This window comes from Quercus suber, unplaced genomic scaffold, assembly GCF_002906115.3.
Source record: "Quercus suber isolate HL8 unplaced genomic scaffold, Cork oak 2.0 scaffold_828, whole genome shotgun sequence".
NCBI lineage: Eukaryota > Viridiplantae > Streptophyta > Magnoliopsida > Fagales > Fagaceae > Quercus > Quercus suber.
This window is the reverse complement of record NW_027070258.1, coordinates 20,743-41,400: the sequence shown is the minus strand read 5'-3', so window position 1 is coordinate 41,400 and position 20,658 is coordinate 20,743. Positions and strand designations below refer to the sequence as shown.

Sequence of the window (20,658 nt, the reverse complement as noted above, 5' to 3'; positions counted from 1 at the left end):
GCATTTGGAGGACCTCCGGGCGGTTTTCGAGATTCTCAGACGGCACAAGTTGCGCCTTAATGCGGAGAAGTGCGCGTTTGGCGTCGGGTCCGGGAAGTTCCTGGGGTACCTTATCAGCGTGCGGGGAATCGAGGTCAACCCCGACCAGATAGAAGCTGTGAAAAGACTGAAGCCACCGAGCAACCCGAAGGAAGTGCAAATCTTAACCGGGATGCTGGCGGCCCTCAATCGGTTCATCTCAAAATTCGCAGACCGCTGCCGACCATTCTACCAACTGCTGAAGAAATGGACTGGATTTCAGTGGAGTGAAGAGTGCGACGAAGCCTTCGCGGAGCTGAAGAATTATCTGGCACGGGGGCCCATGCTTACCGCGCCAGAGCCAGGTGAGGATTTATTCATGTACCTGGCGGTGTCCGAGCACGCTGTGAGTGCTGTGTTGCTGAGGGACAGAGGAATCCAGCGACCCGTGTACTACATTAGCAAGACACTGGTCGACGCCGAGACAAGATACTTGCCCTTGGAAAAGCTCGTGTTGGCCCTAATACACGCCACCAGGAAGCTGCCGCACTACTTTCAAGCACACACAGTACACGTCTTGACCGAATACCCATTGCAGTCGTTATTAAAAAGGTCGGACTTTACGGGCCGAATAGCCAAATGGGGAACTAGGCTTGGTTCCTTCGACATACGGTACCGACCCCGAAGCTCGGTGAAGGGCCAGGTCCTTGCGGATTTTATCGCCGAATTTTCACCCAAAGAGAAGGGGGAGATGGTTTGCCGGCTAGAAACCCGCCCATGGAAAGTGTTCGTAGACGGCGTTTCGAGCTCCATGGGTGCCGGCTCAGGGGTCGTTGTAGTCACCCCAGAAGGAATACGACTTGAACACTCGTTTAGATTGGGTTTCAGGGCATCCAACAACGAGGCAGAATACGAGGCTTTCCTGGCCGGACTGAGGGCAGCTTTAAGCCTGGGGGCTCGGGAGATTGAGCAGTATTCGGATTCGCGTCTGGTGGTTAATCAGGTGCAGGGCAGTTTTGAAGCCCGAGATCCCCGGATGAAAGCGTACCTAGACCAAGCGAGGCTAGTCATGGCCGGCTTCAACTCGGTGAAAGTTTTCCACATAGCCCGAACACAGAACAGACATGCTGACTCCCTCGCCATGCTGGCGTCGTCAGTAACTGAAGAGATACCACGGCAAATCAAAGTGGAGCTCATTTCAGAGCCAAGCGTCAGAGTAATGAGGGACTTGGGAACTACAGGTATCAGTGTCACGGCAATCGCAGCCCCTACGCCGTGCTGGATCGACCCTATTATCGACTTTTTGGCTGACGACCGACTGCCGAGTGACGAGAAGGAAGGCATTAAGATCCGTAGGATGGCTCCTCGGTATTGGTTGGCAGAAGACCGGACTTTATACCGAAGGTCCTTCGGAGGGTCGTACCTCTTGTGCTTACGCCTGGAGAAGGTGGGCGAGCTCTTGGCGGAACTCCACTCTGGGGTGTGCGGCGGCCATGTCGGAGGATGGTCACTGGCACACCGAGCAATGACTCAGGGGTTTTGGTGGCCTCAGATGCAGAAGGACGCCGCCGAGTAGGTACTCAAGTGTGAACAATGTCAGAAGCACGCCCCTCTGATCCACCAGCCTGCGGGCAACCTAAGCCCGATCAGTAGCCCTTGGCCTTTTGCGCAATGGGGGCTGGACATCATCGGCCCATTCCCTCGGGCGACGGGGGGACGAAAGTTCGTTTTGGTGGCCGTCGACTATTTTACCAAGTGGGCGGAGGCGGAAGCTTTGGCCAACATACGAGACGTGGAAGTAAAGAAATTCGTATGGAAAAATATCATCACCAGGTTCGGGGTGCCGAACACTATCATATCGGACAACGGGCTACAGTTTGATAGCCGGGCGTTCTGAGACTTTTGCAGTGGTCTCGGTATCAAGAACAGGTACTCGACTCTTGCTTACCCACAGGGCAACGGTCAGGCTGAGGCCGTGAATAAGGTAATTGTGGGCAGGCTGAAGAAAAGGCTGGAGGGTGCGAAGGGAAACTGGGCCGAGGAACTTCCAAGAGTCTTATGGGCATACCGCACCACCCCTAGACGGTCCACCGGGGAGACCCCTTTCTCTCTAACGTACGGAGCGGAAGCCGTGATCCCTACCGAGGTGAATCTGTGTAGTGCGCGTGTAGCTCGGTTCGATCTAGCCAAAAACGACGAAATGATGGTAGAGTGCTTGGACAAGATGGAGGAATGCCGCGAAATGGCGACGATACGGCTTGCGGAATACCAGCAGAAGCTCGCCCAGAGATACAACCGAGGCGTGAGGACGAGGGAGTTTATCGCCGGAGATTTGGTCCTCAGAAAAGCCGTAGGCAACATGCGGGACACTGGTGCCGGGAAACTGGCACAGACATGGGAGGGACCCTACAGGGTCACGGCAGTGGCCGGCGCAGGGGCTTACTTCTTGGAAGACCTAGACGAGAGACAGCTACCCCGGCCGTGGAACGTCCATAATCTAAAGAAGTACTACCATTAACGGGCGGTACACCGCACCCTGTTGTATATGTTTTGATAGTTGTACTAAGGATATTTCTCATACAGATCTGCACCTTTCTAAACCTGACCCTCGGTTCGATCCCTATCACCGAGCAGGTGGAAACCTAAACTTTTTGTTCTAAGGACAGAAACTTGACCCTCGGTTCGATCCCTATCACCGAGCAGGTGGAAACCTAAACCTTTTTGTTCTAAGGACAGAAACCTGACCCTCGGTTCGATCCCTATCACCAAGCAGGTGGAAACCTAAACCTTTTTGTTCTAAGGACAGAAACCTGAGCCTCGGTTCGATCCCTATCACCGAGCAGGTGGAAACCTAAACCTTTTTGTTCTAAGGACAGAAATCTGGCCCTCGGGTCAATACTGCCACCGAGCAGGTGGAAGCATAGCCATGTTCAGACACATCACAATAAAAAGGCAACTGACAAAAGTTCATTACTCAGCAAATACGAAAGAACAATACGATAAGGCATTCATAAAGCATAAAACTTAAAATTAGCGTTTTTGCCAAAACCCGGCAACTGCAAATAAAGACAACGAACAAATTATCCCGTCACCACAACTCGGTGACATAGGCAATTCCGCTCTCCAAAATTCTTAAGAAAAGGAAAAATAAAAAAGGGTTGGTTTTCAAACTATCAGATGTCTGCCACATGTGCGGAGGATGCGTCCTCTTGAGAGCGTTGGTCGGCGTGAGAAGTTGGCGGCTGGATCTCCTCCCCGGCTTGGTCCCCGACATGGGGGTGGCTGGTTCCCTCCATATCAATCGGCACTGCATGAGAGTTGATGGCATTCACCAGTTCCCTCATGCTGGAGGTCTCTTCTTCATCGATGACAAGGGGTGCGGGATTCTCGGTCTGAGGGATGCTCGGGAAAGGGATCTTGTTGCGATCCCTCAACGGAGAATCCTCGGGAATCCCCAAGGCTTGTAGAGCGGCGAACCAGCCCTCCTCATATCCGAGCCTGTGGGCCTGTCGAATGACCGGTTCCGCCGAATTCTCGGTGTCCGCGAACCCCTCGTTATACCACTTGTTTTCACAAGCCTCCAGCGCCGCCTTTGAGTCAGCCAGTTGCCCTTCCAGCATGGTGTTCAAGCTCTGGGCCTCCGCCAATTTAAGCTCGGTGCCGCCCAGTTGCCGTTCCAGCTCCTTGGATTTCCTTTCGGCAAGAGCCTGGGCATTTACGGCTGTGGCGATTTTATTCTCTGCCTCCTCGGCTATTATCGACTTCTCCTTCGCCATGGCCTCAGCTACATCCTTCAGAGCCTTCTCCCGCTCAACCTCCTCTGCCAGCTCCTTCATCCTCCCGTCCACGACATACGACATTTGCGCAGCCTGACCACACAACATTCACTTTGTGAGGAAAAATGGAAAGTACACATGCATGGGCAAATAGAAAGCCGAGAATCATAAAGAGAAGTAAAACAGTTACCGCTATGGTGTGCCACTGCAAACGCCTTCCCAGAGACTCGTCCGTCGATTCCGTGAAAGCATGCAGGTCCTCGGGCAAGAGGATGCCGCACGCCAGACTGCGCCACGCGGCCACCATAACCTTTGTCCCATACTCGGGCACTGGCTGTAGATGGAAGAGGCTCGCCGCCGAGTTGGAAGGAGGGCCGCCATGCCGCCGGAGCACAGGAAGTAGACGCCAGATCGATCCCGGTTTGCACCACCGGTTCCCGGATGACAATACCGGCCGAAGGTCGCGGGGGCACGTTGCCCGAGCCCGTCTGAGTTTGGTCGGTTGTGCGCGGCCTTTTTCGAACTCGGGTTGACGGGACAGCGGGGGGCGAAGTATCCTGGCGGGGGGTTGGTTGTTGCTGCACGGCAGGCCAGGCACTCGGGACGAAGCGGTCGATCGTCATCTTCCTCCTAGCCACCATGGTATAGCCTTGGCCGGATCCTGTTTCAGAAGAATCAGTTGGATCTGCGGCTGCACCCTCCGCCTCCCGAACAGGAGCCTCGGGCTCTACGGTTCTCTCGGGCTGAGCAGGAGCTTGTTGGATTTGCTCGTGGGCGCGTCTCTTACGCTCGGCAGATACACGTTCGGCTGACTCGTCACGGATGGGCTGCCGTTCGTCCGAACAAATGTACCGGGGGCCAAGATCACGTGCCTCGCCTACGGTTAGTCTTGGTGGGAAGAAGTTCGCGTGCCGGACGTCGATATATGAGAGGAGAGGGCTGTCAACTAGTAAAGCTTGGCTGAATGGCTGCCAAGTTGAGTAGACGGGATTGACACGGAGAATAAGGTGAGACGCTCGGAGTTGTCCGTCCGAGTGAACGAAGATTTCTGACCTGAGCACGAAATTCAGGTCCCGAACGTGCACCACTCTAAGGTCCGGCTTGAATCTTTGCTCTCTGCACAGAGGAAACAAGGGTTAGTGACAACATAACCAGACCAAAACCAAAAGAGACAAAAGTGAATAAAAGTTCGTCACCAACCAACGTCGCGCGGCGAAAGTGCACAGGGGATCTCCTCGGCAAACCAATTGCCGCTCACTCGAACGAAATCTTTGGCCGAATTTCGGTTTGAGTCTGGTAGGCATGAAATAAGCCGTACCCTTACATCCGTAGTCTTTAGATAATAGTCCGACTGAATATTACCGCACAGACTATACATCTGATTGATATCATAGTGATTTAGTTGCAGCCCGTACAACTGTTTTAACCTACTCACACAACTCACTACCCGGTAAAAGTTGGGAGGGAGTTGGTCGGGACAAAGACCGTAAAATCTAAGGGTACTAAGAATAAGAGGGTCAACCAGGAACCTAAGCCCACCCTCTAAAATGGCCATCAAGGGAAAGAACACCGTGTTTACACCACGGCGCCTCTGGATGTCAATATCACCCATATTGCAATAGGCAATGTCTACGTCGTTAGGAACGTTATAGGCCTCCCTAAATCTAGCCAAAGCATGCTCGGTGGAAAGGAGGTGAGAATAACTCATTTTTCAAAGCGAGTGTTTTTCAAAGAAAATTGAGAAAAGAAATGCTACGATTACCAAAGAATCGACTGAACTGGCTAAACAGAAAAATGAGAAGAAGGAGAGGAACTTACTGAGGGCTCTAAGGAGGAAGTGTGTTCTGGGCCAGGGGAAGAACCACGAAGGAGGGATGCTCGGCAGAGTGAAATATTGTAAAATGAGGAATGCAAAAGTGAGAACCAGAGACTGGAGGGACTATTTATAANGCTCACCCGAACGAAATCTTTTGCCGAGTTACGGTTCGAATCTGGTAGGCATGAAATAAGCCGTACCCGCGCATCCCTAGTCTTTAAGTAATAGTCAGACTCGACATTGCCGCACAGGCTATACATCTGATTAATGTCGTGGTGGTTTAGTTGCAACCCGTACAACTGGTTCAACCTACTCACACAACTCACCACCCGGTAAAAGTTGGGAGGGAGTTGGTCGGGACAAAGGCCGTAAAATCTAAGGGTACTAAGAATCAGAGGGTCGACCGGGAACCTAACCCCACCCTCTAAGATGGCCATCAAGGGAAAGAACACCGTGTTCTCACCACGGCGCCTCTGGATGTCAATATCACCCATATTGCAATAGGCAATGTCTACATCGTTAGGAACGTTATAGGCCTCCCTAAATCTAGCCAAAGCATGCTCGGTTAAAAGAAGGTGAGAGTAACTCATTTTTCAAGACGAGTGTTTTTCAAAGAAAATTGAGAAAAGAAATTCTATAAATACCAAAGAATCGATTGAACTAGGCTAAACAGAAAAATGAGAAGAAGGAGAGGAACTTACTGAGGGCTCTAAGGAGGAAGTGTGTTCTGGGCCAGGGAAAGAACCACGAAGGAGGGATGCTCGGCAGAGTGAAATATTCTAAAATGAGGAATGCAAAAGTGAGAACCAGAGACTAGAGGGACTATTTATAAGTATGGGGCGTGAAATGGGAAGCATTAAATGATCCCCTGGCGGGAAAACACGCGGACCGCCGCCTTAACTGCCACACGCATAACGCCTCGGTACACGAACCGTCAGGTAATAATGACGAACAGGTCGTCAGTCGACTCCAATCGCGTCTTTTGAGACGCATTAATGTCCCCATCAACGACCGAGCAACGACCCTTCGACTTCCCAGACGGGTGTCTACCCCCTACGACCCTTGATTCACCCCCGAGAATGGGGAGCGAATCAAGGGGGGGCTATTGTACGGCCCCCGCGTCATATCCTACATTGGGCCTTGGGCCCTGGCCTGGGTATATGGCCCATGGGGCCAATCCCCTTATACCTGGCAGCCCACCCCCGGGCCACGCGTACTGCAAGCCCGAGCCTTGCTTCTTCATCGTTTCTCGGCAACACCTTTCCATGGAGTAGTAGATATTTGACTCACGGGAAGACCTGCACTGTACCTACCCGGCCGCGCCCCGGAGAGCCACCGCTCCCGAGGACTATCGTGGAGGTAGGAACCAAGTTCCAACGCCACCCTCATAATTTCCCACTCCTACCTGACCACCCACTTACGATCGATAATAGTGGACCGCCGGTTGCACTCGTTGGCAAGTAATTATGACCTTTCCACTAAACTATGGCCTATAAATGCAGGAAGTTTGGAGAAGAAGGGGGTTGGAAAAAAATGGTGCGCAGTAAGGAGAGTGTATGAACAGAGTGAGTAAAAAGAGAAGGTAACTCAGACCCACGAGGAAAGAAAAGAAAGGGCCTTAGGTCTCAGCGGGAAGAACGACCCAGTGTGGGAAATCCAAACCCACTATACAAGTAAGTTGTGAGCCCAAATTGAGGCCCAGTCCGACGGGTTTTGGTATCGGGCGCGCACATCAACAAATTCACTTTAAACAAATAATCAAACCAAAAAAAATTACTCGGACCCAGAAATCCCACACTTGCAAATCCATAAAATCATTGAAATAAACTGACCCACTATCCCAACCAAGTGCTAAAACAAAGGACTCCTAAACTGCCAACTTTTAATGTTACAATAACATAACATTTATTCAAATAACAAAATAATCTAACTTAAACAACTCTTCTTAATTCGCATTACAATGGAGTAAAACTAGCACAACAATATTCATGTTTCTTGCTAAAGTGGCATTTTTTAAATGCCAAATAATTTTTTTAATATTATTTTAATGATCACATCACATTTAGTGTGTTAGTGGTGCACTTCATTTGCTATGTATGCAATTTTTGTTGGTAAAATAATTGTAGGGACTAAATTGAGAATGATTTTTGAGTTTTGGAGACCAAAATAGGAAGATAAAATATGTAGGGACCAAAATGCGAATTAGCCAAAAATGTAAAGACCAAAATGCTATTTTTGCCTATATTATTAGTACAATCTCTTGAAGTATGTATCTAAAACTAATCTTATATGTTCAATCCTAGTTAAAGTTGTTATATAAATTTAATCTAGGTTCATTCTATCTAATTTCTCTTTAAATGCAAGTAAAATAATTCTATATTTACTTGGAGTACAAGCAAAGTAATTTTTTTTTTGGTTAAAAGGAAATATATATATAAAAAACTAAATAGCCAAGATGGCTAAGTTGGCAACATGTCTACAAACCGTTTCCCCATTTTTGTCTGCACTCACTAAGGCAGCAATTACATCAAATGGGGGAAAATAAAAAAAATACAAGATCATCCTGCAAATTACAGCCCATTCTAGCAAGTGCATCAACACTTCTATTTGCCTCCCTAAATACATGCTTCACAGTGCAATGAGGAATCTTCTCCAGCAATAATTTGCAATCAAAAAGCAAGGAAGAATAAGCAACAGTAGGGGAGTTTCCAAAACTAATAACATATAATACAACTTTAGCATCAAGTTCCACTTCCAAATATTGAACACCAAGCTGAATGGCCAATTGTAGACCATCTCTTAGAGTCCAAAACTCTGCTATAATGCTTGTAGTTGATCCAATACTCCTTGCAAACCCCCTGACCCACTCACCAGCACTGTTTCTTATCAGTCCACCACCTCCAGCCCTTCCCGGATTGCCACCGGAAGCCCCATCTATGTTCAATTGTATTCTCACTTGTAGTTCTAGTATTGCTAGTTTAGTTATTTAACCTAACATAAATAGCTATCAATATATTCATTTTAATACATGGAGCCTAATTGTAAATATGTAGCCACTAACGGCTTCTCGCTATGGATGTATACCTATTAGGCTGAACTAAGTTAAATTTCCTATATTTTCTCCTTCTTACTTTCTCGTGCATTGATTTATCATTTGACCTAAGTTATCTCTTATCTTTTCTAGTTTGGTTTCAAACTTTGTTTTATCTTTTCTAACATGGTATCAGAGCCCATCTCATGTGACTTCCATTAATTATCAATCCTAGTTGTTTGTGGCTTTCGCTTATCCAATAATCGATTCAGGGTCCTTTGTTTCAACACTACTACCAGCCACTTTACAGGGTCCATCATATTTTATTTCTTACCATGGATAGTATCTAGATCAGTTTTTTTTTTTTTTTTTTTTTTTTTTTAAATGCATTCTATTAATTTCCCACTCCTACCTGACCACCCACTTACGATCGATAATAGTGGACCGCCGGTTGCACTCGTTGGCAAGTAATTATGACCTCCCCACTAAACTATGGCCTATAAATGCAGGAAGTTTGGAGAAGAAGGGGGTTGGAAAAAATGGCGCGCGGTAAGGAGAGTGTATGAACAGAGTGAGTAAAAAGAGAAGGTGACTCAGACCCACGAGGAAAGAAAAGAAAGGGCCTTAGGTCTCAGCGGGAAGAACGACCCAGTGTGGGAAATCCAAACCCACTATACAAGTAAGTTGTGAGCCCAATTGAGGCCCAGTCCGACGGGTTTCGGTATCGGGCGCGCACAGCAAAAATTTAGAACATTTAACACATCTGATAAATGAGTGTTTTTAGTGTTTCGTGTGCCAAATGTGCCAAATATTTGGCATTTGGCACATCTGATACGGATGCTCTTAGTGTTAAGTTCAAATTTGAACCTGTAAGAACACAATTTGGTTCCTAAGCCCAAAAGGTAAAAAGATTTAGGCCTAAAGAACCCAATACAATGAATTTGTAGATAGTGAGTTAGAAAACTAGGCTCTAATGAATTGAGTAACAATTATAATGGATCCAGATGACAATAAACTAAAGATAGACTGGTTTTATCTAAAGAAAATCGTTCTCAACACAATTCGAGGAGATCATTTCTTGTATATATCTCTTGAATTTGATTATAAGCACAATTCTTGTTGCTACAATATTTTTCTCTTAATTCTCCGATCCCTTTTCCTCAGGGTCTTATTTTTGTTTTATATTATCATCCTCTTTTTATCTCTACCCTCCACGTGTAGATTGGATTGCTGGTGTTGATCCTTATCCCATTAGCACATTTCTGAAATCTTTGGAAGTAATTGTAAGACTGAAAATTACTGTTCAGGTGTCACTTTCTTATTTATGCGACCAGAGAGTTAAGTACAAAGAATTCAATGTGATGGTAGCAGCTTTTTCTTAAATATTTCATAGTTTTCCTTTGTCCTGTGCTTTCATGATGTATACCCTTATCAACAAAATCTCCTAGAATATTGCTTCTAGATGGCAGGCCGCATCTTCTAACCTCTGCTTCGCTCAACCCAGGAAGTATCCCTCCTCGGACCACCTTCTTGGACCATCATGACCAGACCTCTTTCTTTATTCATTAATGTCGATCTCCATAACAACGTTTATCCGTCCTCGGATTACTAGGCAGCCTCAGATCGGGCCCCCGGCCTAATATATACTACTGGACCTATCATCCCTACAGAATCAATAACAACTAATCACCTATGATTTGTTGTAAAAATGTTGTAAAAATGATCCAAAGATTCAAATCCTCCTTCTTCCAATTATTAAATTATTCAAAAAAAAATTTATATATATATATATACACACACACTCTTTTCTTTAAACAAAACTTTGATACAATACCTTAAATTTCTAATCAAATTCAAATGTATGACTTCCTTTTACCAAAAAAGAAAAAAAAATGATTTAATTGAATTTAATTCACTTGAGAGAAAATAATATTATTTGTATTATATTGTTCCACACAATTATACGTTTGAATTTGTTTGGAAAGTTAATGTACTGCAAGTCTACAACTTTAGTAAAACTTTCCTAGGTTTTTCTATAAAAAAAAAAATAAAAGAGCGCAAAAATATGCTAGTTTAGTCCCTACATTTTGGTGTCAATTTGGTTAGGGATGGCAACGGGTCGAGATCAGGCCGGGCTTTTTCATACCCGAACCTAACCCGCGGGGCAAGACCCGTAGCCCGAACTCGACCCGTTTAGGGTACCGGGTTTTTTTCTGGGGCCCGAACCCGCCCCAGCCGGGCCCCGCGGGCCCCGTTTAGGAATTGGGCCCAAACAGGGCCCAACCGAAAAAATAAAAAAATAAAAAATAATTTTGAGCCCAGATTTAAGCTCAAATTTTGCCCAAATTCAAGCCTAGATTTAAGCCCAGATTTTGCCTATATTAAGCCTGCATATTCAAGTCTAAATAATTAACATGGCCCAAATGCCAAATCAGTCCAAATCATAGGCTAAGGCTACTATGATTTCATCTTTCTCTTCATTTCATTTTTAGGGGAAAAAACATTTAGAGATTCTGGTAATGTTTTTAATTTTTACTCTCCTTGAAAATGATTTTGTGTCCTAATTCAGATATAAATACTTACCGTGTACGTATGTGAAGGAAATGATTTTGGAAATGATCAGATTCAAAATCAACTTTGTTACAAAGCAAGCCCAATACTCATAAAATCAAAATGGTCCTAGATTACACCCAAAAAAATCAAAAATCAAAAACCAACACCATCTCTCATTCTATCTGTCTCTGAAATTCGAGAAACCCAACACCATCAATAAAGGTATCTTCTCAAGTAAATACCTAAAGAAAATCTGATCCTCTCCGATTTGGCTGAAGGCTGAAGCTGAATAACTAATGCTCTCCGATTTGGTCAAGCCTGAAAAAAAAACGCGACAGCTCGACGGGAAAAGTCAACGGCGTGTCTGAGTTTGGTCAAGCCCGAAGAAAAGCGACAACAGCTCTGATTTGGTGAAGAAAAACGGCGACAGCTGAAGGGTGGGGTTTGTGACGATGGTGGTGAGGCAATGGTGTTGTGATTTGGTGGTTGGGTATCTCGCCGTCTGGGTTTTTAGTGGTGTTCACGGTGGTAGTTTGAGATAGAGTGAGGGTGAGGGAGTGTAGGACTGTCGAATTGAGAGGGAGGGAGTAAGGAGGCTGCTGAGTGAGTGAATGCAGAAGAAATGGGAATTAGGGTTAGAACATTTTAGGTATATATATATATTAGGGTATTTTAGTAATTTCAATGAACTGGGTTTTTACCGGGCCGGGTTTCGGGTTGGGTCTTGGGTTTTTTAATAAAACCCGGACCCACTACGGGTTTTTTTTTTTAACCCATACCCGACCATATTCCTAATTGGACCGGGTAAAACCCAGCCCATTAGGGTCGGGCCGGGCCGGGTAAAAATTGCCATTCCTAAATTTGGTACTTACATTTTGGTAATAATCAATTTAGTCCTTTTTATTTTTAACTTGCAATCAATTTAGTCCCTACCGTTAACTCATTAATAAAAAATGCCAACATAGCAAACAATTTGTTCAGCTGACACATTAAAAACGACACAGCTAATAAAATAATATTAAAAAAATAGCATTTGAATGAAAAATCTGTTACATTTTGATAATAATCAATTTAGTCCCTACCATTAACTCACTGACAAAAAATACCTACATGGCAAACAATTTATTTAGCTGATACATTAAAAATGACACGACTAATAAAATAATATTAAAAAAATCAGCATTTGAATGAAAACTCTAAAAATCAGCATTTGAATGAAAAATATAAATAACAAAAATAAATAAAATGAATAACAAAAAAACAAACTCCAAAATCAAGCACCTTTGCCTATGAATCAAATAACTCAAAATCCCACAAATCACCCTCACTTCCTCTAGCACATTGACAACTACTCCACTGTAACATTCTTGTATTGGTGAGTGATCCAAAACAATGAGTTTATCTTCATCCCTCTCAAGAGTGTTCAAGCGCTGTAATTTTTCCTTCTTCAATTTCTTTTTATACATATTCTTCAGTAACGTAAATTGAAGAGGAGTTGTTGTTGTTGTTGTTTTTTTTTTTTTTATTATTATTATTATTTTATGAGCAAAATCCCACCACCATCATAGTATCAAGCAACCCAAAGCCCAGAAATTTCCCAATCCCAGAAAGATCTAAAGTTGTTCTTTGACGAGTGATATCGGTAGATCTTTGGTGGTGGTGGGGTGCGGTTGAGATCTGTGGCTTCCGGGTGGGTTTTCAGTTTTCTTGTGGCTTGGGTTCTGGGGTTGATGATAATTTCGAGATCTCTATAGTGTGGGTTGGTTCCGATGCTCTGTTTGGTGGCTGAGAAAACCTGGGAAATCGGTTTTCTTTCAAGCTTGGTGTTTTTTTTCTTTTTTCTTTTTTCTTTAAATAAAGAAAGGAAGGATCGATGGTGGTGGTGGTGCTGGATCGTGGGTTTGGGAAGGGAACAGTAACTTTAGATGTGTTTGGTAGCCAAGAAACTGAAGGCAAAAAAACAAAGAAGGACGGATGAGATTTTTTAAAAAAAAAATTATTTTTTCTCCTTTTTTTAAATTATGAATTAATAATTTTTAAAAAATTTTGCTGAAAAAAATAATTCTCGGATATGGATTTTTTATGATATTGAGGTGGCTTTTTTAAATATCAATTAAAAATATTTTAATATTATTTTATTATCCATCGTCAGTTTCAATTGTGCTAACTATACAAACAGTTTGTGACATGCATTTTTCGCCAATAAGTTAATAATAGTGACTATATTGATTGCAAGTTAAAAATAATTAAGATCAAATTGATAGTAATCAAAATATAAGAATTAAATTGATTATAAAAATGTAGAGACTAAAATAATATTTCTTGCCAAAAATTAATAATAAAAAAAGCTTTACGTCCAAACATGTCGTTAGAATTCTCTAGTTGCCATCACTGATGACGTTTTGAGCTGCGTTTCAAAAAGTCAAACGTTATTTTTTATTACATGCATAGCCATCTCACGCTCACAGCAGCTAGTTCCCAGTGGTCTTTACCTCTACTCGATTTGTTACTATATATATTTCTGAGACTTTAATGAGAAATGGAAAGCAAAATCATCCCAGAAACAGATTCAGAGATTGAAAATCTTGCAAAGAAAAACACACAATTTGAAAGATGGCGGAAGGGAACGAATTCCAAATTCCAAAGGTGAAACTAGGCAATCAAGGACTTGAGGTAAAACCCAATGCCATTCTTGAATACCTTTTCAATTTTTATTTTTTTTTGGGGAAAGAAACTTCCACTTTGTATATATTCCAGTCACATTTCTTTGAAAACCCATTGCATAATTTAATCTATTTCAAGTTTTTAAAGTTGCAATAATCCATCTACAGTAACTCAATGCTCATTACTTCTCTAATCTTGCATGTTTATTATCTATCATTGTTGGAATATTCATGTGTAAGAAATGCAGATAGTTGAGTAGTAAAGTCACACATTGGATACAAATGACAAAAATGAGCAGTTAATATAACATAACTGGACTCACTCATATGTTAAGCTTTTAAGATAAATGGTATCTTATATGTTATATTAACTACTCATCTCATTCCCTGATAAAAAAATTTAAAAAACTGTCATTTAGAATCTATTATCCTTTTAGAACTAGTAATCTTTAGGGGTTGGAAACAGAAAATTAGTCCAACATGTAACATTAATTTAGACTTTTGGACAGTGATTAAAAATAATAATAAAAGTTTGTTTCATATCATTAAAAAAAAAAAAAAAAATTCCCTGTAGTTAATCAACTGCATGACATCAATCCAAAAGGAATTTAGAACTCCTAGAATCAAGACTATCGCATCAATTTAAGGTGCAATGCACTAGATAGGTTGAGGAGATACACTAAATTCTAGGATAAATTATCCTTTTTTATTTGAACCCAAGATATATTAACTTTTTTTCCAGCCAATAAATAAAAGACTTCTTAAAAAATTTACTTCTCAACTATTTTATAAGAAAAAGGTCTAAGTGCTACTATAAGATTGTGGGATGAGTTAAACACTAAGAAAAACCAAACCACTAAAAGACTTTAAAAAAAAAATATATATATATATATATATAGAAAAAGAATGTACCCACAATGCAAGTTACAGGCTAGTTTGAATAAAGGAAAGATTAGAAGAAAATTAAGACCAATTTCGGGAGTCACCAAGTAACCTTTTGTGTGATAAGAAGCTTTAAGCTGCAATTATATGAAAATAATCCTTTTGCACATGGTACCGTGTATGTACAGTATATTTTGTAAGAATATCTTGGGGACAAGTTTTGTATGTTAGTTAGAGACAAGGAACAGTGCATCATAAATTTCAAACAATTTGTATGAACCTATTTAGTTAGTCCCATGCTAGATTGAGAATGAGTTTGTAGAGAAGTGCGAAACTTTACCAATCTTAAGATGTGGCTGCAATTATTATGTCTTCTATATTCATTTCGTGCTCTTCAACAAGAACTTCCTACTGCAGCAGGAATTGTGTCATTGCTAAGAAACCCAATTCTTAAATCAAAGCATAAGCAGTTAATGGCAGCGGTTCTGTAGGTTATTTTTTTAATTGGTTCAATCTCAAAAAAAGAGGTATGATTTAATAATGGGCAATCTATAAGCATTGGCATAGTGAGAAACCATTCTTGGCAGAAAGTTTAAATGGGAATGCTAAAACAAGAGTTTTTGGATACTTATAATTGAAATGTGTTTTGATGTAATGATGCCCTTAACAGACTGCTGTTATAACAGCAAAGCTGCCATCTGTGTACCCAATAACCGAGCTCAACATGATGAACCAAATAGAATTGGCATAGTGAGAATCTACTTTAGAGCAATTTGGTTATGCTTATATTTGAATAGTGTCTTGAGGTTTTGACGCCCTTGAAACTCTGTTTTATGACACCAATGCACCCATCTGTATTCCTGAAAACCAAGCTCAACATGATGAACTGAATAAATTGAGGTGATTGTCAAACTGTTAAGGTAAAGTTTAAATCCAAAGAGATTTGTTTAATCTTCTGAAGACAGCAGTGTGACAATCTGGCAGATGCTGTCTGTTAAACTTAAAAGAGTATTTAAAATTCTCTTGCCTAGTCTACTAAGAAATTTTCATATAATTGATACAAACACACCAATTTGATTTTCTGGGTAGGGGGATGTTGAGTTTTAATGTCATTTTAATATTTTTATATTGGGTAATCATCTACACTATATAATAGAGACTACAACAAGGTTAAGGAATCAACAAAATCCTCCTTCATCATTTCCATTTTCAGAAATTAATGTTTTTATGTATTAAAGTTCTCCAAATCTTGTGTGCTTCATATGTTGTCATGTGGGAGGCTTCAGAGGAATTAAAAACGACAGAAATGATGGAGACTTCAGACCTTATGTAGTCCTGTTCCTTTCTTCTACAAAGATTCCCGACATAAGGTTGGACCTGCATAGATAACCTATAACCATGAAAGTTTAGTAATACATTTAACTAAAAATATAAATTCTTCAAATTGTTTTCAAACTAGCAGTTGATCTTTCCCACCATTCAAGATGCACAGGTTCTGAAGGTTTTAAGGAATAGTTTTCTCTACTAAAATAATTCGTTGTGCTTTACTTATTACTAAGTTTTTTGTTAACTTTTTGTTGCTCAGTTCTTTGAAATTCTTGACTCATTTTTCCCAGGTCTCAAAGTTGGGGTTTGGATGTATGAGCCTGACTGGAGTCTACAATTCTCCTCTCTCTGAGGAGAATGGAATTGCTGTAATAAAGCATGCTTTCAGTAAGGGAATCACTTTCTTTGATTCGGCTGACATATATGGACCCCATATTAATGAGATTCTGCTTGGGAAGGTAATTGACACTAATTTTAATTTTGCAAGATCAAGAAGTCAAAAGTTTTTGTTCCGATCTGGTAGTAAATCTAAAAATATGGTCACCAATGTGGAAATATCTTTGTGATACCATTTTCTATAGTTGCTGTTAGTGAATTGATTAATAATTGTGGACCATGTTAAAACTATGTGATTTTAACTGGAAGAAGTAGATATCTTTCAGGCCTTGAAGCAGTTGCCAAGAGAGAAAATTCAAATAGCCACCAAATTTGGCATCCAAACACTGGAACTTCCTAATGTAAAATTGAATGGTAGCCCTGAGTATGTTCGCTCAAGCTGTGAGGCTAGCTTGAAGCGACTTGATGTGGAATACATTGATCTGTATTATCAGCATCGGGTAGACACAAAAGTACCCATAGAAGAAACTGTAAGTGATTGTCATGCCCTTTCAATCGCACGCCTGCAAGGGTTGGTGTTTTTGAATTATTTCTTTTTTGTAATTTGAAATTGTCAATTTCTCTGCAAATTTATTATTTCATTGTAGTGATGGTGGGATTTTGGTGGCAAATTTAATTCGATACATCTCATTTGAATGTAGATTGGTGAACTTAAGAAACTGGTAGAAGAGGGAAAAATCAAGTATATTGGTCTATCTGAACCCAGCCCAGATACAATAAGGAGGGCACATGCAGTGCATCCCATCACAGCTTTACAAATGGAGTGGTCTCTCTGGACTCGTGATATTGAAGAAGAAATAATTCCACTTTGCAGGTTTGTTCTGTTCACAAATGATGTTTTAAAAAAAAAAAAAAAAAAAAAAATTGTGTATCTTTAGTGCTTCCATGTTTAAAAAATCTTCAAGAATACACCAGTGACATGTTTTATCAGTTTCTGATGTGACAATGTGAACAATTATAATTGAGAGATTTCTTGTATCCTAAAAATCTATCCTGTTTTTTTTCCTATTCTTTCTTGGGTTTCCAATACTGTTATCTCTTTTGAATGACTGCTACAATAAGGGAAATTTAATTGGGATGTGTCCAATATGTGTATCTTTGATTTCAGTGTATTTTAATTATCTTATCCAGAAGCATGAGAATGCTCTATTGAGTCTTGATGCTTTTTGCATGTAGGGAGCTTGGCATTGGAATAGTTCCGTACAGTCCTCTTGGCCGTGGTTTTTTTGCTGGCAAAGGAGTTGTTGAAAATGTGGCTGCAAATAGCTTATTGGTACAAATTTCACCAATATTTTGTGTCATTTATTTGTTAGACTTTTAAATAGCCTGAATAATTTTTTAGGCAACAATGATAATTGAATGGAAAATTCCTACAAGGGAAAACACTATTTTAGTCATCCCATTTTACAAGAAATTCCAATTTCATCTTTAATATTTGAAAATTTGCAACCAAGTCCCTGAAGTTTTGGAAATTTTCAATTAAACTTTTCTACTGGCCTCACTAATACCATAGATGACATTTCACGTTATATAGCTAACATGACATGACTTGGATGAACTATATTAATATTCCACACTTTATTTCTTAAAGAGTTGGATCTTCGCCGTTGTTTTTTTAGTTGGAGATTTAAAAGAATTATACATTGTAACATCTACTATTGAAACTTTTTTCTTAAAAGGATCTTCCCTAAAAAGGGTTTCATGTAAATGAACCATTTATCTTATTTTTAAGTTATCATTCAAGGGAAGATAGGGTAGAAAATGAAGAAACTCATTTAAAGATAAGGATCTTGCTAATAATAGGATAAGGCGCTTCAAATAGTTTAGTCGTTTGTAAAAGAGACTAATTATTGCATTAATGAGGAAGGGCAATTTGATGCTAGACAAGGGGACGAAAAGAAATAGGAGGAGATCTAAAATAATATCAATAGAAATAGTAGAAAATGGCACATTAATTAAAAATGTAAAATATATATATATATATATATGATTTTGGATGGGAAAGAATATCGAAGATTAATACATCTATAGTCAATCTCGAATTCTTGATTAGTTTGTTGAGGATCCATACCTTACCCTAGAGTTTTGGGGTAAAGGCTCTAGGAAAAAAATACATTGAGAACCATCTTATATATGAATTTCAAGAATTTTGGCCATTCTCCTTAATAATATTAATAACAGTAATAATAACAATAAAAATGCTTTAACGAAACTGACAGCTTGCTTTTTCTTCTATAAGGAAATGTACCCTCGGTTCCAAGGAGAAAATTTGGACAAGAACAAGGCCATTTTTAGTCGAATTGAAGGCCTTGCTGGAAAGCACCAATGCACTCCTGCTCAGCTTGCACTTGCATGGGTTCTACAAAAAGGAGATGATATTGTACCCATACCTGGTAATTGGCTTTTTCTTTTTTCTTTTTCTGAGTCCTATAAATGTTTTACATAATTAAGTTTTTCTCATCTCCTCAAAAATATTTTAAGTTTTCCTCTTAAAATAGAAAAAGAAAAGTGGCTGAAGTTCTCTTCATTAATGCTACTAATACTATTTTCTTGTGCTGCAAATTGAAATCAATTTGACTCCAAGTGTGTAATGCTCTTCCCCTATTACGCTGCAACATGTAGAATTAAGATAAACTGCATCTTACAGAAGCAAACACGACATTAAAAGTCAAGGAAAAAAGCCAAAACTATCCCGATCCAATTTCCTGCCTCATGTTTCAAAGTTTGGCAAAAAAATAAAAACAGTCCATTTCATGGCTGGAATTACATAGATAATGCCTGTTATAAACTTATAATGTCATAACAGCCTTAGAAAAACTCAGATGTTAGTTAATGTCAACATAGTCATAAACAATGTGTTAGCTTGCATTCATAACTAAATAAGATTTTATAATGGGTTCAGGTTTGTGATCATCATGTCTTTATGGCATCATTGGCCATAGCTCTGTCTAGTTGCTAAATGTTTGAAAGAGTGGTAGTTTGGTTTCGTGGAATAATAACATAACGAATCAATGTTCACAAATATGCTCATAAACAGTTGGGTCTGATTTCAGATGACTTTGGAACTGTTGTGCGAGATTTTATTTTCCAATGTTTCAAATCTCTTATATCGTTCGTTCATTTACGTTGAACTTTTATAGGGACAACTAAGATCAGGAACCTGGATAACAATATTGGCTCTTTGAAGGTGAAACTTACAGAAGAAGAACTAAAAGAGATATCTGATGCTGTACCATTAGAAGAGGTAGCTGGTGGTATAAGCTTTCAAAACATGGATCATCTTCGATGGCAGTATGGCAACACTCCTCCAAAAAATTAATTATCCTTTACACATGGATGATGTCCACTTCAATTGAATAATGCTATGTGTTTTGTGAAATGAATGGCCAGATATATTTCTAATAACTAGCTATTTCGTTCACACTGCAAAATCAGGCAACATTATTATGTAATCGTTTTTAGAATGGCACCAATGTGGTTGCTCTATATATGTCATGTACTAATAAATATGTTGGCAGTTTGTTTCTCACTTTTAATTTATTTATATTTTTTGGAGTTTGTTCTTCACTTTTTTTTTAATAATAAATCTAGTTTCTTTTTTTTCTTTTTTTAATTACCTTTTCAATGAGCACGCCACATATGAGTGCACCAAAATACCTCGTGACTCTCCTATAGGACCTTTCAAACAAGTACTACATAACTTTTAGCAGCACTCTTTTGGTTACCTAGTAGCAGGGGTTGTAATTTTTATCCATATCCATGAACTCACCAATTACCCACCTAATTTAGATAAGTCTTAACCCAATCTATTTGAATATTTAGGTTAAATGGGTAAAGACCCATTAGGTTATTTAATTATATGGGTCTTAATGGATAAATTCACTAATACCCACTAAAACCCATCTAAAACTTAAATAAACAACATAAAATCTAAATTTCTAAAAAATTACCAAAATACCCCCAAAACCCAAAAAATGACCAAAATACTCTTAAAACCTAAAAATTACCAAAATACCCCCAAAACCTAAAAAATGACCAAAATACCCTAAAAACCTAAAAATTACCAAAATACCCCCAAAACCCAAAAACAAAATGACTGAATTATCCCTAAAACCTAAAAATTACCAAAATACACCAAAAACCTAAAAAATTACCAAAATACCCTCAAAACCTAAAAATTGACTGAAATACCTCCGA

The 20,658-nt window shown here is 40.3% G+C and overlaps 1 protein-coding gene across 1 annotated transcript; it reads left to right on the top strand.

Moving 5' to 3' along the window:
* The first annotated feature begins 13,674 nt into the window (after positions 1–13,674).
* On the top strand, positions 13,675–20,006 carry LOC136061017 (probable aldo-keto reductase 1). Its single transcript, XM_024058270.2, has 7 exons — positions 13,675–13,867; positions 16,356–16,523; positions 16,728–16,931; positions 17,103–17,275; positions 17,638–17,734; positions 18,701–18,854; positions 19,602–20,006. The coding sequence occupies exons 1-7, from the start codon at positions 13,808–13,810 to the stop codon at positions 19,778–19,780; spliced, it is 1,035 nt and encodes a 344-aa protein (XP_023914038.1). The 5' UTR covers positions 13,675–13,807; the 3' UTR covers positions 19,781–20,006.
* The last annotated feature ends 652 nt before the right edge of the window (positions 20,007–20,658 follow it).

What these genes read in the sequence shown, in the direction of transcription:
- LOC136061017 (XM_024058270.2), top strand. Translation starts at nt 13,808, where the DNA reads ATGGCGGAAGGGAACGAATTCCAAATTCCAAAGGTGAAACTAGGCAAT. An exon ending in GAAATAATTCCACTTTGCAG is followed by an intron (nt 17,276 to 17,637) that starts GTTTGTTCTGTT and finishes TTTTGCATGTAG; the next exon opens with GGAGCTTGGCATTGGAATAG. An exon ending in TGATATTGTACCCATACCTG is followed by an intron (nt 18,855 to 19,601) that starts GTAATTGGCTTT and finishes GAACTTTTATAG; the next exon opens with GGACAACTAAGATCAGGAAC.